Below are 16,661 nucleotides of genomic sequence, written 5' to 3' on the forward strand. Positions count from 1 at the left end.
TTGTATCCTATGGTACATTTTGTTTTGAGATACTCTAAAAACGCCCTTTGTCGAAGAAAAGGAGAGAAAGAAAGAGACCGTCCTCCGTCCTCGCAAAAAAAAGAAAGAAAGAGACCGAACGTACGTGGTGTGCCCGCGGCGTCTGTTGCCTCCCCCATCTCTCCCTCTTTCTTCCTCTCGTCGGGATTAGGATCGGAGTCGCTCCGTCCGCCCGCATTGTCCGATCGATCCAAGCAAAGGAGGGGGAGGATGCAGCAGCAGATGGCGGCGACGGTGGAGGAGCAGATGATGGTGAAGGCCATCAGGGACGAGTGCCCTTGGGAGACCCTCCCCAAGCGCATCCAGGCCGCCGTCGTCTCCAAGGACGAGTGGCACCGCAGGTACGCACGCACACACGCCGATTAACGCGGATCAATCTAATGGCCGCCGATCCTCCTGGGGCCGCGTTAATGGCCGTCTCGCGCAGTCGATCGCTCGTACCAAGAAACGGGGGCGACGCCATTCTTCAAATCCTTGTTTGTTAAGGCACGCACGCATTTTGGAATGCTGGTTCGGGCAAGACAAACTGATAATGCCCCCGTCTAAACTCTAGCCATTCATGTTGATGGTTTGCGAAATTTCAAGGAAGAATTCAAGCAGCATAACACCGCAGAGTTCATGATCTGTAAAATGGCATCCATTCCAATGTGAGGCTGGCAAGTCGTACTACACACACATCTTACACGCGGCCAGTCAATACATGTTATGTCGAATCTACATGCTTCGCTGCCAACTGCACCTGTCCATGTAGTACGATGATTAACTTGTGTTTTCTAGACCTACCAACAGCTTATGTTAATAGCAAAGGCTAACTATATAATGTCACGCTTCTTCTTCTTCTGTTTTGCGGGGAACTATCTAGCACGTGTAACCTAGTCGCGGACTTGGTGACGCAGAACTTACCTTTTCTTTTTGCAAATGGTAAATGATTCCTCAGATGCCTGATGTTCTGTACTTACTGGCAGGATTGTAGATTATTGTATAAGGAAACGACTGCCATGGAACAACTCTTTTGCCCGCAAAGTATGCAAAGAGGGGGAATATTACGAGGATTTGATGCGCTATCTCTGCAGAAATCTAGCAGTATGTTGTCTAGATTTTCTTATTTCCGTAATTACTTATGATAAGATACTTACTGGTTTGCACATATCTTGTCAGAGCCAGTTTTCACTAGTTTACTAGCATCTTCCACACTTTTGCATTGTCACTCATACCTGCAAATTGTGAAACACTATGCTTTGGCTGACTGCAGATCAAATCTAAATTCATCGGCCTAATTCTTTTTAAACTCCTCTTGGGTTGTTTTCTCGATCAATAGCTCTTGCAGTTGTATCATGGTTTTATTTTTCCTCGGTTGTCCAACCAATTCTCTTTTGGCATTCTCTAGGCTGGATTTTTTTTAAGGTATTCATGACTGCTACTTTGACAAAAATATTTGCAGTTATACCCATACCATCTCGCAGACTACATCTGTCGAGTAATGAGGATATCAGCATTCAAATATTATTGTGACGTCCTTTTTGAAGCTATGAAGAATGGTAATCACTTGTATCAATAGAAGGCAAAGCATTTTCTGTCATCACATTCTTTTGAGTTGTTTTACTTGCTAGTTGACCAACATTCGTGCCCAGCAGCCTTGATGTGTCATCTGAATATTTCTACCCCATTCTTCACAAATCTATATGAATCATTTATCCAATTAGTACTTCATAGTTGTGGTTTATTGCATATGACCCGTACTCATTCGTATATGTCCACCTTGGGCATCAGTGAAGCCCCAGGGCTATATTAATTGTTTCTACTAGACTGTCAAATGTGATCATTTTTTAAGTGTATTAAAACTTCTATTACTGAAAAGAGTTTGGTTCAAATATTTTATTTAATTACAAAGAGTATGCACCCATTTGGTCTGTTCGCATAGGTAGTTGGACTAATATTGTGGAATGTAGGGTATATTGTTCATTTTCATAACTGAGACTATAATTTGTTTTTGTTTTTGCGAATGAGACTATAGTTTGGTTAATTCTATGATGTTATATGAAAACCTTTTCAATTGCTGTACTGCATATCTTTGATGTGTGTTTACTGTACGCCAGTTTTATTATCCTTGCTACCAATTACTAGCGTAGATTATTCTATAAGACATATCTAAATATTGTATATGTTGCAGAAACTACTTTATTTAATATGCTAATTTTTCTCTTTATGATTCAAACTTGCTGAAAATACCTGCAGAGCAACCATATGACAGTATTCCAAACTTCAGTGCTGCTGACGCCCTGAGGATTACTGGTGTTGGAAGAAATGAATTTATCGATATCATGAATAAGTGCAAATCGAAGGTATATTAGCATATTGTGTCCTTCCTGTGTCCCTGAACAAAGATTCCAATTGGCATAATTATTGGAATTTTACTGGTGAGAAATAACTATAACTGAGGTTAAGTTAGACTTACTAAGGATTTTCAGAGTACCTCGAACACAATTCAAGATTATATTTCAGAAAATAAAAAATATTGTAGACAATTAAGTTGTAATTTCTTTTAGGAACACCTGTCACTCAACTTAAAGTTAAAATGAGTGAGATATGATTTTATCAATATTTTTATTGTTACTGTAACGAGTTTCTAATATTTTGTGACATGTCATCCACATGCATAGCCTCTCACTCAGCAGCCACACAGGCCTGAAACGTGGGGACTCTTTGACAAAATGGGGTTCAATGTTAAATACTAAAATGTCGAATAAACCTCTTAAGTTTTCTAACTCAAGGAAATTTTGTTAAATGGGGGTAGCTGCTGTCACTCGAGCACAAGTAGAGGGTTAAAAGTGAAATTTACTCGAGTATTACTGCTGAGATACATGATTGGATGTGAGGTTATCAGTTGAACACATTGATGATTTTCATATGTTCCGAAGAGTGAACATACCCAAACTAGTGTCCTCTTTTCCTCTTGTTATATAATCCCTTCTTTTCACTTTCCGGCATTTCAGAAGATAATGTGGAAGCTGAGCAAATCAATTGCGAAAGAGCTACTGCCTGCACAACCTGCAGACTTAGCAATAGAACCTTGGTGGGGAGTCCGTTTCGTCAACTTCACATTGGAAGAGTTTAAGGTAAGATTCATCAGGGGTGAACGTTCTTGTTAATTGTGTATAAGAAAGAAAATAGTGAATATGGCATAGTTTTTTTTTACGTGATGACGTAGTTTTTTTTACTGTGTGATGACATAGGTTTTACTAGAACTTGTTTCTCCATAAGATAGATAATTATACAAGAATACCTTTTCTTTGTGGTAATTGATGTTGTAATATTACTGCAGAAGCTTTCTGAGGAAGAAACAATAGCAATAGACAAAATATGTAAGGAGGAAGTCAATTCATATGTTCTGTTTGATCCAGAGGTTATAAATTGTCTTTACAGAAGAGGAGGGGTATACTTCGATGTGCCAGTTTATCCAGAGGACCGTTTCAGAGGTTTGGAATCAAACCAATTTGTGCTATTGTTTATCCAGAGGACCGTTTCAGAGTAATATATAGGATTTCTGTTATTGGTCAGCCCTGCATTAAATTTTATTGCGTGAATTGGCCCATAACTCATTGGTGCAGTTGTCTCATGTCAGCTAGTTTGTGCTGACAAAGAAATTATCTGGTGGAGGCTCATAACTTTCACACTTTTTTTAGGAGATCATTGCCAATGTCATTTTATCGCATCAAGTTACAACCTAATTTACCCAAAAGTTAGGACTTATACATGTAAACCTACTACTTGATGATGCTTTAGTTCTAAACTTGTACCATTGATTCAGTTTCAAGACTTGAAGGTTTTGTTTCAAATAAGGATCAGTCGTACGAAGATCCAATTGAAGAGTGAGTAGTTTGCCTTCACTAGTCTTGCGCATAATGAGCATGATTGTTTCTTATTCAATTTAATGAGTATGGTTGCTTGTTCAACTGATCTGCATTGCTATCAGTTCCTGTTGCTGTTAAATTCATTTCATATTTTCTTGACTGCAGGCTACTATATGCTGTATTTGTTGTATCAAGTGAAAATGCCACAGTTGCTGAATTGGCTAAAACTTTACAGGCTGACCTTTATCAACTCCAGGCAGCTGCATCATTTGCCTGCAGACTGGGATGGGCCGTAAAGCTTTTGGATACAGACTCCGCTCTTAGAGATTCAAATGCTACTGCATTGCCCAGTAACGTTCTTGGTGACGACGAAGAAGGTTCGCGCATGAGCATCAACTCAGAAAGATCCTGTCCAGAATTGCTCAGCAGTGATTGTGATGGACCCAGGAAAATCTCTGGAACTGCTTATGTGGGCTTCATTGTGGATGCTAATGTAACTTCATACTTGATGATGGGCTCTCTATCTCCAGGCTAGATCACCTTGCTACTCCAATCCCTACACTTTCTAAACTTTAAGCAAAAAATATGTTCAGCATTTTTTATCTTGAAGGAGCTATAGTCCCAAAGATTCCTAGTGATGGTTGTAAAGCTTGTTCTTGAACTGCACTATAACTTTATGATGCAACCTTCCATTGAATTAGCTTAGTGTACTGATCTTTCTTCACTATTGCAGGATTGAAGTCTCACGCTGTTACGCTATATGAGGCTGGAAAACTGGGCTATTCTTGCATTGCTGATCTATGCAACGATCTAGCCAGTTTAGAAGGAAAGAAGTTTGAGGGTGTACTCCAGGAATTCGCAAACCATGCGTTTAGCCTGCGATGCTTCCTTGAGTGTTTGCTGTCCGGTGGAACTTCACCAAATGAATCTAGTGACGGAAACTGTCAGGATGATCTGTCCTCCCCTTTAAGCAAGAAAAACATTGAGGAGGGCGCTGATAATGTTGTCGGGAATAACGGAAGCCAACATGGTGACACACCACAACAGGAATACCCAACGGTTGATTCACAGGCGTCGTCACCTTCAAGTATTATATCAAGAGGGATGGAAAGCGTAGCCGAAAATGATTTTGACAGCAGGCAAATGGTTAATCAAAATGACAATAGCCAGGCTACAGAACTGGATGGCCCAGCTGTGCGGAAGACTAAAAGAAATTACCGAGTCAACATTCTCCGCTGCGAGAGCTTAGCTTCACTGGCGCCATCCACGCTGGAAAGATTACTTCTTAGGGACTATGACATTGTGGTCTCTATGATACCTTTTCCACATTCATCAGTTCTACCCAGCACTGCAGGACCAGTACATTTCGGTCCGCCTTCTTACTCCTCAATGACACCTTGGATGAAGCTTGCCTTGTATACTTCTGGTAGTTGTGGCCCGCTCTCTGCTGTTTTCATGAAAGGACAGCGTCTGCGGCTGCTTCCCGAGCCATTAGCCGGTTGCGAAAAGGCACTAATATGGTCTTGGGATCACTCTGTGGTGGGTGGACTAGGAGGAAACTTTGAAGAGAACCTGGTAAGGGGGGGCCTTCTTCTGCACTACCTGAACTCAATGACAAGACATTCTGCCGTGATAGTGCAACCACTGGGCATAAAGGACCTTGATGACTCAGGAAACCTCGTAACCATGGATGTCCCATTGCCCCTGAAAAATGCTGATGGGTCAATCACATCCGCGTTAGCCGGAACTGATTTGCCTGAGGGGCAGATGTCAAATTTGATTGCCTTGTTGGAAGATCTATCCAGTAAAGTTGAGTTGAGCACGGTTGGTTACCTTCGCCTAGTAAGGCTTCACAGGGTAAGCGAATCTAGTGAACCTCCAGAGAAGGAAAGTTATGAGTGGATACCTCTGAACTTGGAATTCGGAATTCCTTTGTTCAATCCAAAGCTGTGTGAAAGAATATGTGAAAGGGTCGTCAACTCAAATATGCTTCAGAAAGATGATCTCACCGAACACTATGAGTCTATGCAGACAGTGAGGAAGAGGTTGCGCGAACTTTGCACTGAGTACCAAGCAACCGGTCCAACAGCAAGGCTATTAAATCAGCGGGGAGGCTCGAGGAACTCTCCGCGCCAACTCCAACTCATGAACATTGTGAGTGGAAGATGGAGTCCATTCCATGATCCATCATCGCCTACCCAAGAAGGGACGTCACCGGGTGAACATGTCAGGCTGAAGCTCGGTAGACGGCAGAAGTGCTTTACTGAAGTTCTGAGCTTTGATGGGAGCATCCTCAGGTATTTTCCAAAGAAACTTGACAACAACATGGAACTTGTGTTATGTAGTACTCCCTCCGTAAACTAATATAAGAGCGTTTAGATCACTACTTTAGTTATCTAAACACTCTTATATTAGTTTATAGAGGGAGTAGTTAATTAACAATGCTACTGTTGTAGCCCTAATTTTGTCGACGGCTCATCGCCATGTGCTCGATTTCTGATAGGTCCCACGCACTCACTCCCGTGTATGAGGCTGCTACAAGATCTGGCACTGAAGATCAACCATCCCCTTCTCCAAAAACTGATTCAGAAGATTCCGATACCAAGGATGTGGTCTTACCAGGAGTCAATCTCATATTTGATGGCGCTCAGCTGCACCCGTTCGACATTGGCGCTTGCCTCCACGCCCGCCAACCCTTGTCATTGATAGCTGAGGCGTCGGCCGCGTCATTGGCCATGAAATGACTGATATGCATCTCAGCACGTTGCCATCACAATTTTTGTTCTGTTTAATCTATGTGCGGAATTGATTATTGTGTAGGACGACTCTCAGAATCAGGCTTTTTTAAGAAAAAGTTTTGTTATGCCAGGGTAGTTTTTCCTTCTCTAGATGACAGGCACTTTTACCAACAGGGGATGAATGCCAGGTGAGTCTCCATGCACAAATCAAGCTTACTTTTCTCGAATACGTGAAGATACTGAGGATGATCATGCTGACCTAATCTGGAGGTCCAGAGCTCCGCACAAGATCAAACTGTTCGCCTGGCTGCTGTTTCGCGGCCGACTAAACACCCGTGCAAACCTGTCCTTCAAACACATGGATGATGCTGCCAGCTGCCCACGATATGCTGGCCCCTCTGAAGACACGACTCATCTGTTCATTGCTTGTACGCGGTTTCTGCAGATTTGGGGCCAACTAGGCCTTTCCACTACTCCCAGGTTCCAGGATCTATGGTTGGTCCACCCCCCGCAGCAGCTAGACAGCATGGTCTGGCCGGAAGTGCTACTCGTCGTTCACTGGAAGATTTGGGACTCCCGAAACGCTGCTGTCTTCCGTTTTGAAGATCACTCTCCTCGTACTACCATTCAGAACATTGTAAGTGACCTTGAGTTATTCTCGCATCGCTTTAGAGATCCTGCTAGCTGCCAGGTCTTGGCTTGGTTATCTTACCACGCTTGCCGTGCCCTTGTAATCTGTAATCTACCACTGCTTGGCCCAATTTGGCCACTTGAGTAATATATATAGATGGGGACTCCTCCGGTGATTCCTCAAAAAAAAAAAAAAAACTGCACGAGTGTGCGTACTTTATATTATAGAAGAGAGAGGGGGTAAAGAGCCCCTCCATTTCAGTCAGCATATTAGAATTCTCTGAAGTCAAATTTCATAAAGTTTAACCGTATTTATATAAAAAAATATCAACATCTGCCATGCTAAAGTTATATAATATGAAACTTTAAGTCATGACACATCTAGTGTATTGATTTTTAGGTTGTGAATGTTGACACTTTTTTCTACAAAGCTGGTCAAACTTTACGAGGCTTAACTTCAGTCAAATCTTATATGCAAACTAAAAAGGACCGGAGGGAGTACATATATACACCCAACTTCACGCGTCCAGTATACACGCTGCTAACTTCTCACGTCACTACCTACTGAAAAGAAGTCCACATCACTCCCTGAGGTTTCAGAAACCGACTAATCCACCCCCTCATCTTTAAAACTGGTTAATTAATCCCCCGAAAGCTCTAATACCGGCCAAATCACCCCCTAATCCCAATTCGGGTGGTATTCGCCGGTGGTTTTGCTTGCGTGGCTCTCCACTATTGCCACGTCGGCTTGGTATGGGGCGCGAGGCGATATGAGCACGGGCCGCTGGTTGTTCTTGGTTCATCCAATCCCCAATCCTTCATCTCTTCCTCCTCCCCTGTTCGTCGCCATGCCCACCCGGCTGAAGCTAAGATGTGCCTTGCTCTCTGATTCCTCTCCTTCCCTGCTCGCCGCCAGGGCGGCCCCTCTGCTCGCCGCCATAGCCGCCCACCTCCATAGTTCCTCCCCCCTCCCCGATCCCTCATTCTCCCATGACCTGGAGGCGCCCTGAACAAGGACCGCCCTCGCCATGGCTGAACGGTGTAGCACAGTCTCATCTTGGAGTTCCTGTTTGATGTACATTGTGACTTCGTGAGTATTAATTTGGGACAGTACAAGTGCAGATATACTGAACTTTAAGCCTTTTCCTTTTCTGAAGTCTATGCCCTGTTTTGCTTTCTTTGGGAAAAAATTACGAGTAGAATGTGTCGTTGGTTCGATTTGCTCTTTGTATTTTACTTCTCAAGGGAGACAAGGACTAGGTGTTCCCCATCGATTTTGGCTACAAACTGCAAATGCAAAAGGCAAGGAGTGATTTAGCTTACATGAATCCTGTATGATACTAATAACATAGCTTATCTACAAAAGGATAAGAGAATAACAGTGCTTGCGTTTTCTGTTGGTGATTGCAGGCTAGAGATCATCAGGGACTCAGGTCAAGCGCCACAGGTGGAGGGGGGCTACAAGGTGAACAATTTCACCAAGTCGTTCCTTGTACATGATCTGACTAGACCAGGATTTGGCAGAGCCCAAAACTGAAGCCTGCTGAGTGCATCCGTACTTGCAGAAAAACTACACACAGGATCCTCCCAGGGGCCCAAATGATGTATAGTATACTCTTTGTAGGCATGGACTGATGCCCTGAGAAGAGAGAATTCAGTTTACTTGAGATTGAGAATTAGTATGAGTAAAAATGTTTATCTTCTCTTGTTGGTGTTGTTGTCCCAGTTTAGTTGAGAACTAGAGAATTCAGAGAAAGCATTTTATTTAGGGAGTGTACTTCTGAGTCTACAGACTGTTGCATATGCGTAAACATATGTAATCTGAATGCAATATTTTCTTGTGACATGAATGAAAGCTTTTGTGAACTGAATGTACTCTGGTGTTGCAACTATCATGCTTGCAAATTGACAGCATTTTATTACATTCAACATCATTATTGCAAATTGGCAATAGCAGAATTAATAAACAAGACATGGCGATAATTATCTGTACAGTTTCAGCTTTACTTTGGAAGAACACATTTTTCTGAACACAGCAGTGAAGTCAGATAAGAACAAGTCATGCCCACATCACAGAACAGTACATGTGTCACATAATAGGGACCAAGTGCTACTAGTACCAGTCTTACATAATATAGCATGAACCAGAGCATCCATAACAGTGAACCATGTACCACAAGTTCATATTTATTTCACTGTAGCTAGGTAACTAGCAGTTCAATTATTGTGTCTGTGCTTTCCTTCTATTCTTTGCTCTCTCAAAGAAAGGTGAAGTGGAAGGACCATTTTGTGAAGTTGAGACCTTCTTCCTATTTGCTGGCTTAGATGCTCTAGGAGCTTGCTTTGATGATGGACCAGGAGCTGAACTCTGTTGTGTTGATGGGACATGAGCTTGCTGTGTTGAAAAACAGTAAATGTGAGCACATTTGCACATATCAGGAAGAAAATGCAAGTAAAAGAAGAGAGAAAGGGGGCACCTCTGTTCTTGCTTGATTTTCCTTTCTCCTTGTAGCTGCTCTTGTGAAGTTGGCATGCTCTTTATTGCCAGCAGTATTGTTGTTAGTACATTTTCTTTTGTTGTGCCCCTGGGTTCCACAACTAGAACATGTGACCAGGCCCGGCCCTGATGGGGGGGCAGGGGGGGCGGCCGCCCCGGGCCCCCGAAAATGGGGCCCCCCCAGGTTTGTGCTCTTCCCTGTTAATACGATTGGGCTCTAGTTCGTAAAAAAAATGATAATTGGGCCTACGTTACGTGCACTGATCACGTTTGGGAGAGATCGATCACCCACGCTGATCACGCACGATGACCATCGTCCATCCTCGCCTGTAGCCTCCTATTTTTTCGCCTGATCTCCTGGAAACCTAATCGCCCGCAGCCACTGGCCGCCGCCATGGAGCAGACACTAGATACCCACGCCACACCATGGCACATCGATGCCGCAGCTCCAGCCTACGCCATCCGCCGACGATTTCAGATAAGACGTCTTTTTCCTTAATGATTTTGCCCTAAATTATGTCCTAGAACTGCTGCTTGACGTGGTGAGGCTTTTGTCGGCCGTAGTGTTGCACAGAACGACACAAGTATGAAAGCGAAGGTCCCCTTGATCATGGTCTTCAATCCTCAGAACCAGGCGTGGAAGCCTGTGAACAGTTTCAAGGATTTGTACAAGGATCAGTGGTACATTGCCGGGCTGCCACATCCAGGTACGTAAGATACCATGTAAACTCTTGATGCAAGGAAAGTTTTGTAGCTTTCAGCTTTTTGCATCTTGGCTGTGTAAAACTGTTTGATGAAAGGTAGTGTTTGTATGCACTTGCAATGCGAAATTATATTCACTTTTTCATTCTGAAAAAATACCAACGAAATGTAAGACACAGCCCAATATATGACTATGTGGTCGATTCTGTTGGATTAATTAGGACTAGTTGGCGCACCGTCAATAAAATAAGAACATGATAATGCTAATGTGATCAAACCTGATAAGCCAGTTAGTAAAAACTTCATTACTCTGTCTGGTGTTGTTAAAGGACTTCAGCAGTGTAAAGGAGCAGTGTAAAGGAAGGGATTGGTGCTTTATATATAAAGTGGGGCGAAAGCCTTTTTCGGTAATATGCAAACGAATGCACATGAAGTAATCGAACATTATTCTTCTATAGAAAATGATAATCATCCCTACATGATTTGTTAGTAGTATGGTGTAGAAGCAAAATCTTGAAGTTGCGCAAAGTATATACTGAAAATAATTTTTGAAAGTACAAAGGGTCCCGGATTCTGGTTTCGCCCCGGGCCCCTAAAATCTCAGGACCGGCCCTGCATGTGACCTGAGTGCCTGCTCGTGACATTTTCGATGGGTCCCTAGGTTTCTCTCCTTCTTCCTGCCTTCTCTTTGTCTGGGGCCTGCCTTTCTGAGTTCTTTTCTTAGGTGGAAGAGGTCTAGGTTTTTCAGAAATTGGCCAATCTTCTGATCCATTCACAGGCTGAAGAACATGATTATAAATTATGTCATACTCAGCTATTGAGTAGCAAGGTGAAATGTATAGGTCCAAATCTCTAGAGCATGTGTAGATTGCACTCACTGCATGACAACAAGGTAAGCCTGAAAGTTGCCAATATCTACATGAACATGTCCAGTTTTCTAGATTGACCGTGTATCTCCTGTGCTCACCTTCCTGTACTTCAAACCCATCCTTTCCATTCCACAACACTTGACACCTAGCGGATCTTTCAATATTCACCTTCAATTTCTTAAAAATATTTGGACAAATGGTACCATGCCACTTCTGAAACTTTGCTCTGTTTTGTTGGATCCTCACAATGACCTTCTTTCTAATGATTTCCATTGCCGTTACTACAGGGTAGAACCGTGATCTCATGATGGCATTATTAAATGACTCACACATGTTGTTCTCAACTGAGTCACAGAAGGAGCCAATCTTAAAGTATGCTCGACACCAATGCTCTGGTGCAGTTTTCATCATGTCTCTCGCACCTTCTACTGTGTTTTGTGCAAGCTTAGCCCTGTTGTAATTGAATTGGCTTCTATCTGATGACTTTGCACATGCCCAGAACATTTTCTGAAACACCTTGTCTCTGTGTTCTTTTCTCCAATTAGCATAAATGTGTCTTGCACACATCCTATGCTCTGCATGGGGCACAAGCTCATTGACTGCCCTGATGAGACCCTACATAAGGGAAGATATTGTATCATAAGAAAATAATCTCACATCCATAACGACAATAAGAGAGTAAGAGAATTAATTTTGTATCATATATACAATAACAAATATTTGAGTAAAATATATTTAGCTCACTTTCTGTTGATCAGAGATGAAAACCAATCCTTCACCATTGTCGTTTATCTGGAGATCTTTTTGAAGAAACTCAACGAACCAATACCAGGAATCATAGCTCTCAACCTCTACTATAGCCCAAGCTATTGGATACATCTGGTTATTCGCATCTCTGCCAATTGCGCAAAGCAACTGCCCCTTAAATGCACCCTTCAAAAAACATCCATCTAGCCCCACCACTCTTCTACATCCCGCAAGAAATCCTTTCTTGCAACCATCTAAACACATGTACATTCTTTCAAACACATTGCTGTGAATAGTGCTATCGGGGTTGCTTCTAAGCAATTCAAGCTGATAATCATAAACCCGAGCATACTCACCATCTGATAGATCAATTATCTTCTCCATAACAAGTTTCTTTGCTCTTTTGCATTTGGAGATGGACACATCAGCCACTAGATCCTGAAGAACAGCTTGTTGAATGTGCTCTGCCTTCCATGATGGATTGTCCCTGATTTGCCTGAAATACTTCTTTGCAATGACACCGCATGTGACCAGCTTGTTGTCCTTTCTTGGAATGCATGTGTGCTCATTGTTATACCTCCATACTAGAAACCAATCAGACCTGCTGGTAATGGGCCCATGAATACTCCAAGGACAGCCAGGCCAACTGCATTTTGCGCTTACTCTCTTCTTCTCGTCTTTTGGAAATAACAAGTGATGATATGTTTTCAGTCCATACTTGACCAATGCATTCTTGAACTCCCTACTGTCATGGAAGGCCATGCCAACAGAGAATAAAGGAATTTCAGAAGCGCTATCATAAACTTTGTGCTCTGTCTTCTTCCTCTTAGGCATGTCATCCCCATCACTTGCTTCATCATAAGATAAATCATCTGTACTGTCAAAATAGGGTGTCACATCACCATCACCATCATCAAGCTTGCAATCCTCTAGGACAAGGAAATCCTCTGGCACATCAACTGCTTTCTCATCCTCTTCTCTAAGCATTTTGTTCCTAACCTTGTTCTTGAGTTCCCTTGCATATTTTCTGAATTCAATTGCTTCTTCATCATCAGCAGAACTATTGTCTTCTTCTTCTAAATCAACCTCATAATCACTATCACTGCTTGTGGATTCATCTTCACCTCCTCTATTTCTTTTTCCTTCAGCCACCTTTGATTTTCCTGCTATGGAACTACTTCCCTTCACAATCTTCCTACAAACTGGCAACTTCTATGGTCGATGAAATATATGTGCTTCTTCAGTTACCTCATGCATATCCTCCGCATCTCCTCTACATTCCTCTGAATTTTGCTTCTCTTCTGGACATTGTTCCTCTTGTTGTTTTGCCTGTTGTCCCTCTCCCGGTTGTGCCTGCCGACCAGATAGGTAACCAAGTGGTTTCATATCTACGAAGTAAATACAAAATATATAAGCCCTCTGCACATATATAAGTCCTGTTAAAATGAATTTAGGAGCACAATTATTTGCTTCTGAATACTTACAAATTTCTGAAACATACGTAACAGAGTTGATATGAGTTTAGTTTATTTCAAAATTTAAGATTCTCCCATCCTGCTCATGCTAAAGGTATTCGTGCAGCCTGAAATATACAAGGTATTCAGCAAAAAATGATTACTTCTAGAATACCTGCAGGCAGGCATCAACCTGGGTTATTGATTGTCAATTCTAGCAAGTGTCTAAAGGAAAACTGCTGATTGCAGAGCAGCTGTTTCAATTTGCACTGTAGCTCACCGGCCGGCTGGTTGTTTAATTATGATCACACAAGTACCATGAAAATAATACTAAGATGTCAGTCCAGATTAGTCATGGAGCAACAATCAACAACTTGGAAAATGGCAGTTGCCTGGAGGGAGCCAAGTCGTATCTTCTGAATTTGAAAAAACTGCTTTAAAATCTTTAGAACCTAGACTGTTCAACTGCATAGAGATGATCACGGTATACGCACATTTACTAAACACACATTAGTCCAGTGCAACTGTGGTGCGTTAGTACTAATCACCTGACTCATCGAGGACTATCTAGATAGGCGTGTGACATCTGAATTCAGAAAGGATTGTTGCAGGCGCCAGTTTTCAGTGCGTGGTTTACACAGAGAAGGACGTGTGTGCTGGGCAGGGAGAAGCTGAGCGCCTCACCTGGAGTAGTCTTGCTGCTCTCCTCAAGCGGCGATCATCACGTCTTGCCTCTTACGCCGCCGCCGTGACGCCGTCTCGTCGAAAGGAAAGAAGGGAACGAGGCCCAAACAAACAGGAGGAGCAGTTAAGTCCGAGAGCCACCCTACCAAGCCGACGTGGCAATAGTGGAGAGCCACGCAAGCAAAACCACCGGCGAATACCACCCGAATTGGCATTAGGGGGTGATTTGGCCAGTATTAGAGCTCTCGGGGGGTTAATTAACCGGTTTTAAAGGTGAGGGGGTGGATTAGTCGGTTTCTGAAACCCCGGGGGGGGGGGGGGGGGGGTGGTGATGTGGACTTCTTTCCTACCTACTATTAGAGCTCTAAAGAGACTCTCCACATCCGCCTTGATGATGCCTGCTATTTTCCAAGATCAACCCTCGACCTTGATTTTGCGGAGTACCTCTTCCACCGATGGTGTTGCACCATCGAGCACGATTGCATTTCGATGCTTCCATGATTCCCACATCACAAGTAAGACGAGGGCACAGACATCTTTTCCGTCTTCATTGTTTTCACCCTTACTTGGGCACCATTCTATCAGCCTTGTATCTGCAGATGGTATCCACTCTTGTTTGTTCATCGCCGTGCATGTTCGGGTCCATATCTCTCTTGCAAAGACACATTGGGCGAAGATGTGATTTATGGTCTCCTCTACTAGGTCACAGAACGGGCAGGCTTCCTGGTGGTCTAGTCCACGCCGTGCTAATCTGTCAGAGGTCCAACATCTGTTACTGAAAGTGCTAGTTATCGACTAGAGGGGGGTGAATAGGCGATTTTTATGGAAGTCTTCAAAACACGAGGGTTGTGAAGACAAAAAGTAGAAATGAACCTATTGATATGCAACAGAAGGTAGACTACACTAGACAAGCCATAGTCAAGTAAGCAATGAAGTGAAAGCACGAAGACTATCAGCAGCTAGGTAGTATAGATCAAGATGGAAGATAGTATGAAGCCAAACAACAACATTCTTCACACAATGAAGTCAATCAGATCATGCAAGCAGGCAATGACTTCATGAAGACAAACTGTAAGTAAATAGAGGTAAAGGATAGAACCAGTTGCTTGGTAAGGACAAGGATTTGTTGAACCAGTTTCAGTTGTTGTGACAACAATACGTCTGGTTAGGGAGGATGAGATTCAACTCAGAAGACCGCGTCTTCACCTTATTCCCCTTGAGCTAAGGACACACAGTCCTCGCCCAATCACTCTGGTAAGTCTTCAAGGTAGACTTCCAAACCTTCACAGACTTCGTTCACCGGCAATCCACAATGACTCTTGGATACTCAGAACGCGACGCCTAACCGACTGGAGGATTCACAGTCCTCAAGTGTAACAAGTCTTCAGATCACGCAGACAGAAAGACTTCAGTGATGCCTAACACTCTTTGGCTCTGGGTGTTTAGGGCTTTGTCCTTGCAAGGATTTCTCTCTCAAAAGCTTCGGAGGTGGGTTGCTCTCAAACGACAAAAGCCGTGCACTAACTCTAAGCAGCCACCAATTTATGGTGTAGGGGGTGGGATATTTATAGCCAGGAGGCAACCCGACCTGATTTTTCCGAAATGACCTTGGGTCACTAAGGAACTAATACGTGTCCAACGGTCAGATTTCAAACACACGCGGCAGCTTGACTTGGGCTACAAGTAAAGTTGACTCATCCAGCTCTGGATAAGATTTGCTCTCATTGTCTTCACTCGAAGACATATGATTTGGTTGAGCATCACTTTAGTCACACTGACTTTGTTCACTTGGAGCCCACTTAACAGTACAGTGGTTCCTATGACTCAACAAAGAAGAAAATGAAACTACGAAACAACTATGTCTTCGCAGTCCATAGTCTTCATGAGATGTCTTCTCATGTCATAGTCTTCAATGTGATTCTCTTCACGGACCACCATTGTCTTCAATGTCTTCACACATTTTTAGGGGTCATCTCTGGTAGGTAAACCGAATCACTGAGGGACTACTACCTGTGTTATCCTGCAATTCTCACATACACATTAGTCCCTCAATGAAGTTTGTCGTCAATACTCCAAAACCAACTAGGGGTGGCACTAGATGCACTTACAATCTCCCCCCTTTTGGTGATTGATGACAAACTGGTTGAAGTTTTCAACGGGGATAAAAGTATGTGAAAGTTTAGAGATTTAAGGCATTGTCTTCATAAGTAGAAAAAGGCTCCCCCTGAAGATGTGCATATAAATAGTTTGCTCTTGAATGCAAATGCACATGGCAGGTTTTACTTGTGGAGATCCTCTTCATCCTATGAAGACAATTCATCATGCATATAAAGATATAATGAAGATAATGACATGAATAATGAAAAATAGATGTCTGCGGAATGACTTCATGCGGAATTTATCATCGCATCACAGAGTGGCAGACAAAGTAGCAGACGATCATCAAGTTT

The 16,661-nt window shown here is 42.9% G+C and overlaps 1 protein-coding gene across 1 annotated transcript; it reads left to right on the forward strand.

Moving 5' to 3' along the window:
• The first annotated feature begins 97 nt into the window (after positions 1–97).
• On the forward strand, positions 98–7,304 carry LOC123052807 (protein FAM91A1). Its single transcript, XM_044476150.1, has 10 exons — positions 98–380; positions 1,005–1,122; positions 1,481–1,577; positions 2,275–2,381; positions 3,033–3,155; positions 3,362–3,515; positions 3,848–3,908; positions 4,056–4,420; positions 4,624–6,187; positions 6,394–7,304. Exons 1-10 carry the CDS (start codon positions 250–252, stop codon positions 6,632–6,634), a joined length of 2,961 nt encoding a protein of 986 aa, XP_044332085.1. The 5' UTR covers positions 98–249; the 3' UTR covers positions 6,635–7,304.
• Positions 7,305–16,661: the final 9,357 nt, after the last annotated feature.

The sequence above is a fragment of the Triticum aestivum genome, chromosome 1A (genome assembly GCF_018294505.1).
Source record: "Triticum aestivum cultivar Chinese Spring chromosome 1A, IWGSC CS RefSeq v2.1, whole genome shotgun sequence".
Taxonomy (NCBI): Eukaryota; Viridiplantae; Streptophyta; class Magnoliopsida; order Poales; family Poaceae; genus Triticum; species Triticum aestivum.

Bases quoted from the DNA above. Each gene is read 5' to 3' on its own strand.
- LOC123052807 (XM_044476150.1), top strand. From the start codon at position 250: ATGCAGCAGCAGATGGCGGCGACGGTGGAGGAGCAGATGATGGTGAAG. The intron at 2,382-3,032 runs GTATATTAGCAT...CCGGCATTTCAG, and splicing joins TGAATAAGTGCAAATCGAAG to AAGATAATGTGGAAGCTGAG. The intron at 3,156-3,361 runs GTAAGATTCATC...ATATTACTGCAG, and splicing joins TCACATTGGAAGAGTTTAAG to AAGCTTTCTGAGGAAGAAAC.